Raw genomic sequence first — 6504 nt, 5'->3', positions numbered from 1 at the left:
ATTTATTTTATACTTTATAATTTTAAGTATAAAATAAATTTGTTAAAATGATTTGTGATTGGGAATTTATGGTTATTTTATTCTATGGGAACATAAAATTTCCATGGTTAATTATTTATGGTTATTTTGTGAGGGTAAAAAGTATTTTATCATGATTTTCCTAAAACTTGAAACAAAAATGCAACAAGTATCAAGTTCAAGTTCGTCGGAATAAATTTTTATCCATGAAACAAATACAAGACTTTTGATCTATTTTGATTTCCCAAACTATGATCGCATATCAGACGAAATTTTTGTACAAACTATAAATTTTGGCATTTCAAATCCAATCAAGTAATTTAATTTACTGGCATATCGAGGTATATTCTAGTTAAAAAGGGGTCTACTAGATAAATAGATCTTAATTTTTCTAATGACAATTATTATAGACATTTTTCATGTGTGAATTATTCAAGAAAATTAACAAATGGTGAGATTAGTGATCGAAAATGACTAATTTATTACAAATATGTTGATAAAGTATATTGTTTTTGTTGTACATTGTTTAAATCTTCTACTTCTAATAACTTTAGTTTACTATCAAGTGAGAGTTTAAATGATTGGAAGCATTAGTCAAAGACTCAAACAACATGAAAATGGTGTCGAACATATATGACTTACATGAATACTTAGAATGAATTGAGAATGAGATTTGATAAAAATCAGGCAATTGATAAACACTTGCAAGAAGAAATTGTGAAAGAGAAAGAGCGTTGGAGACAAGTTTTACATAGAATACTTCCAGTTTTGAAATGTCTTGCTAAGAATAAATAATCTTGCATTTCAAGGATCCAAAGAAAAATTAAGTCAAGATAGTAATGGTAATTTTCTTGGATTGATTTAAATGATTGCGGAATTTAATTTGATAATACAAGATTGTGAGATGCGTTCAGAATCATGAACTCATAACCATTATCTTAGACATAAAATTCAAAATGAATTTATTTTTCTTTTGTCACAAAGTGTTACAAAGACAATCATCAACATCATTAAAGAGGCAAAATACTTTTCGATAATTCTTGATTGTACCCCTGATTTGAGTCATCAAAGAACAAATGACTCTTTTAATTCGTTGTGTGAATATGTCAAATAATACAACAAAGATTGATGAGTTCTTTTTAGGATTTTTTTTTAAAAGTTAATGATACGTTCGGGCTAGGACTTATTAATGAATTACTAAATATTTTAAAGACTCATGATCTTAATGTCGATGATGTGAGGGAGCAAGGTTATGATAATGGTTCCAATATGAAATGAAAGCACCAAGGTGTTCAAAAGAGATTTCTTGATATTAATCCTAGAGCTTCAAATAGTGACTTAGGGAGTATAGTTGGGATGTCAACCGCCATAACTAATGTATGTTTCATTCATCGGTTATGAGGGAAAAAGTTTATAATGTTATATAAGGAGTTCTTTTTTCATACTCTGCATAAGACCCGTAAATCGCTAAAAACGGTCCTAGTAGTAAACTGATCCAATTGGACAATTTCACCTATTCCTTCCATGATTTCTGCTTTTCAATAACATGAAAATTTGACCCACCTATTAAAACAAAACACAGGTATATTCACGACCTTCGTGATGCAAATCCTAAATTGCACTTGTTGGAAATAATGATTAAGGTCCCACAGAAATCCAACAAATTTAACCATTTGTATACTTTAACACTCTAGATTCAAATATAAGTTGTTTTCTTACACTGTGTTTGTTTGAGGTGAAAAAGGGGAGAGAGAAGTTGGAGAGAAAGAATTGGAGAGAGATGTCAAACTTCTTCAGTTTGGTTTGGAAAGAAATTGGGGAGAGAGACTGCTTTAATATGGGGTCCACCGCCTTTTTGTTTTTGTGCTAACATGCGAAGAAAGGGGGGAGAAACCAGCTTCATTTTTTTTGTTTTCTGTTCTACCATTATTATTATTTATTATTAATTAATTATTATCACAATTCACTATTGTTTCTTCATATCTCCAGTACTGCCATGGTTATATGTTGTCTCTTAGATGCGTTCCACCATCTCACCGTGTACAAAGCTTTAATTTTTTTTTTTTCTGTTTCAAATGAATTTGCAGCAAACACCCCCAATTAAGATCTTGTGTATTTTGGCTTAAATGGAAAACAACTAAGGCTTGGTACTACTCTCAAGTCGCAAGTTTCTCTTTTTCTATAATTAATTTTCATTATTTTTTAACTTTTTCTTTACATTTGCTTTTCCGAATGAAACAAAAAAACTCCCCTATTTTGTTAATTTTTTTTTTAAGGATGTTTTTTTTATCCTATTTAATCAACTAATTTGATAATAGCAACACTAGAAAATGAAATAATTAATTAACATTTTGACAATTTTTTTTATAAAGATGACTTTATAAGGTAAGGGTTTTTTTGTCAATTTGTTAAATCATTGTAAATCTCTCTTCTCTATTTCTCTCATCTTTCTCTTATTCCAAACAATCTATCAAATCTACTCTATTTCTCACATATTTCTCTCTTTCATACTCTCTCACCTATTTCTCTCTTCACAATTTCTCTTCACAACCAAACACACCCTTAAAGAAAAAGTGAGAGAAATACATTGAAATGGTTCAAAGATAAGGTAAATGCACACTAGGATTTCATTTCTTATTTACTGATATATACGGTCAAAGATGCAGTGTCTCATGAACTCACACAATTCATTATATATGTACCCTAGGGAGTAGGGACACTTGTAGTACAAATAAAACTATTTTCTTACATTTATTTCCTTATAAAGTTAATTCATAAACAGGCTGAAAAGAAAGAAGAAAAAAAACTATATGGAAAACCACTAAAAACATCAAACAAGGTACATGTTTATTCCTATATCAAATTAGATAGAAAAATTAATTAATGGTGTTGGCCTGAACTCTTCACCACAGTAACGGGACAAGAAGCATTATTCACTACGTAATTGCTGACACTGCCCATTATCGCCCTGAGAAAAAAAAAACATTAAACCAACATTAATGCATCGGATCCCATCAAAAGAAAAAAAAAAAACAATATAGTAAAATATTCAATGAAATATCATTAAAAAAAATGAAACTCTCAATTTCGGGTTAAGGTGGTATATCTACCTTCTAAGGGTGCCAAGACCTCTATTCCCCATGGTAAGACCATCAAGAGGTACTTGTTCAATTGCTTCACATAATTTCTCACGAGCATCTCCCCAATAGACCTTTACTAGTACCACAACCTATGCCACACAAAATCTCAAAGTTACTAAAATAAAACCTACATTAATAATATATGAATAAAACATGATCTATAACTACATGATCAAATTTAAATCTTACCTTTTTTTGCTCTATGGCGGTTGTAGCAATTTTAAGTACTTCAGGATCGGTTTTGATTTCATATTTCTTTGGGAGATCGGAGTTAATGAACTCACCCAGAGGCGTGAGAGCTGCATGATGAACATCAAATTCAAATCCAAATAAATAGAATTGTAGTTTTTTATTTTATTTTTTAAAAAGGTAATCTAGTCCGCTTAAATTGGTATTGGGGAGAATCGAATACGAAAGCTGGAGGAGGAGCACATTTCATGGTCAGAAGCTGCGAATGAATATTTTATGTCATATTGAAAATAGTTTTTACAAGCCATCAAATTAAAATGAATAGTTTATTGAAAAATGCTTATATAAACCAATCAAAAGTCATTTGATAAATTCGTCGGTTACCTCTACCTCATTTTCATTTTATCCCTTTATTTTATCACATCACTAATATATCATATCTATCAAATCGCTCTATCTATTTATTTCTCATTCAATGTATAAATGGAGTATTTGAATGTCCAAAGATGATTTTTCCTATTTAAAATCACGTTGAGTTTAACAAAAACATAATGACACCTAGTGTTTGTCAAAATTGAGATGACACAATGTGATTTTGTCAAATTCTTCAACAATCCAAACACGCACAAAGAAGGGCACAAAAAGCACATATGTAAATGAATATTTTTTGTATTTTAAGTATTGAGGGAACACATTTTTTTACGTGAATATGCATGTCTATGGAGTGTCAACTTATATGAATAATTTGACATTGTAATTTCAAAGAGCATGATTCAAAATTTGCCAAGAAAAATTGTAAAATAATCACAATATATACCACTTTAATTGATAATACTTTTCTCCTTTGTGTAATAATTTGTAAAAGCAAGAAGATTGCAATTACTTACGTGAGCCAGTAACTTCCCAAAGCTGCATTTCTCCATGCTCATACTCTTCTGGGCGAATGATAATAAGAATGAGGTTATCACCTTCTTTCACAATGTTATCCACTGTCCATTGAAAAGCCTTAATGCTGCATGGTGAGAAATCCATAGCTATGCCCAATCTCCTTGCACTTGCCATATTGATTGTTGTCGTTCACTTGTGTAATTATGTGTAAATGGGTGTTTGATATGTAATTAATTTTGATTTTTTGTTATGATGTATTAGAATGAGAATGAGAATGTTTCACGGGACATAACATAATGCTTGAGGCCAAACAAAGCAATTTCTAAAGCAAAACAATAACGACAACCGATAATTGCGTTTCTCCATTGGTGGTTGAGAGTGAGATTTTGTCACATACGTTTGACTTTTATATTTAGATTCCCATAATCCCATGGTTCGATCTATACACATACATACATCTAACAAAAAACAATTGAAAATTACAAACTTCTAAAATGATCACATTTCAATCTAATATTAACTAACCACATCACATTACACTTTTGCAAAATAATCTTGAATGTTGATTTTTTTTAGCTCCCAAAAAATATTTGATTACACCCAAATCAATTTAAAATTTAATCATAATACTAAAATTGTCATTATTGTTCATATAACTTTTTCATTTTTGTTTATCTATCATTTACAATTATTGGTCAAGTGATTCACACTATTTTCGAGCTGAGACTTTACATGTGAAAAATGAGAGCTCGGTGTTGACATGATCTATATGCTGGCTGTCAACACTATTCTAGAGCTGATATATTATGTGTGAAAATTAGAGTTCAGTGTTAATATGATCACTATGTTAATGATCAATACTATTTTGGAGCTGAAACATAATATACATATGAAAACTATAGCTCAGTGTTAATAGAATCACTATGTCGATAATCAACACTATTTTAGAGCTGAGACAATGTGGTTTTCCGTGATAACTTCTCTGGCTTTGAGGCATTGGAGAGAAATTGAGGACTAACAAAGACGATGATAGTATGGTTGATGATCACGTTGACATATCATCACTTCTTGCAACACTCTGCACAAATGATTCGTCGACGAAATTGGTGGTATTTGTTACCGCATGGAAGGTGTTGTATCAATAAGGATATAACTACCGCCATGATTCGATATCATTTAATTTTTTGTTGGGTGGAGTCTTAATCAAATGTTGCATCTTGAGATCATTTAGTTGTCACGTTAGAAAGTTTGTTATTAGTCCGAGAGTCGTTTTCGAAAATGCTTTCTTCAAATAAAAAAATACACAATTGATTTTGCCCAAAAGGGAGGATGTTAGAATTTCTTTTAATATTATGTGGGCTACAATCAATTGTAAATTTTAGCTTTAATAAAAACGGATTGATGTTGTGATTCATTTGATGATGCTTAGACACTAATAAAAGTGATCAATAGATAATGAACTTTTAGACACTAGATATGAATGGTGTAGAAACCAAGTGTAGGCCCGACACTAGGACCCATGATAGACGGTAGTTAGGGCTGCACAATCCCTTACTCCTTAATGTTATTAGGTTAGCAATCACTTAACCCTAAAAATTTCCCTCTAAAACTGGTTCATTAATTGCCGTTAGTATTAACCCTAAAAAATTCTTTCAATATTCCACCAAATGAATTTCAAAAATCAGAGTATTATACAACGTGCCATTTTGATAAATTTCTGATACAATGAATTGCATTTATTTGCACCTAATTCTATGCCGTATGGAAAACAGAAATCTCTCCACTCAGCCTCTCTTTTCAGTTTCCAACACATGAAGAATGGTTTTCCCATACACCTTATTCACGTTTAACTTTTCTGTTTCACACCTAATACAGAATCACTTTTCTTCTTTTTTATTTTCTCTCCATCGCTGCTCCTCTCTCTCTCATTGTTGTCTTACCATTGCCTTACTGGTCTGTAGCTCCTGCATATCTTTTCGTTAATTACACTTAGTTTTTATACCTTCATAACAAGTTCCTTCTTATTTATATGATAGGTCCTTTGATCGATAACTCTGACATATATTGACATTGAACCAAGAAGATTGTTTTCAAAATAGGTTTTGGATATAGGTAATGGCTGAATTGGAGAAGAGAATGGTTTGGATAGAAGAAATTTTCATGTCTGTTCTTTGTTTGTTGTCCATCATTTACTGATTTTTTTTTTCTGTTTTTTAAATAGGGGGCTGTTATGTTATCTCCCATGAAATTTGTGATCGACAAAACCTTT

General features: G+C 30.9%; 1 protein-coding gene across 1 annotated transcript; it reads right to left on the bottom strand.

The window, feature by feature from the left end:
- Nucleotides 1–2781: 2781 nt before the first annotated feature.
- Nucleotides 2782–4503, bottom strand: LOC11408794 (universal stress protein PHOS32). The gene is made up of 4 exons (XM_003594701.4): nt 4235–4503; nt 3348–3457; nt 3129–3247; nt 2782–2986 (listed from the first exon to the last, which is right to left on the bottom strand). Exons 1-4 carry the CDS (start codon nt 4407–4409, stop codon nt 2899–2901), a joined length of 492 nt encoding a protein of 163 aa, XP_003594749.2. The 5' UTR covers nt 4410–4503; the 3' UTR covers nt 2782–2898.
- Between the last annotated feature and the right edge of the window lie 2001 nt (nt 4504–6504).

This window comes from Medicago truncatula, chromosome 2 (genome assembly GCF_003473485.1).
Source record: "Medicago truncatula cultivar Jemalong A17 chromosome 2, MtrunA17r5.0-ANR, whole genome shotgun sequence".
Classification (NCBI taxonomy): domain Eukaryota; kingdom Viridiplantae; phylum Streptophyta; class Magnoliopsida; order Fabales; family Fabaceae; genus Medicago; species Medicago truncatula.
The sequence above is the reverse complement of the archived record's forward strand: the minus strand, read 5'-3'. Positions and strand labels throughout refer to the sequence as shown.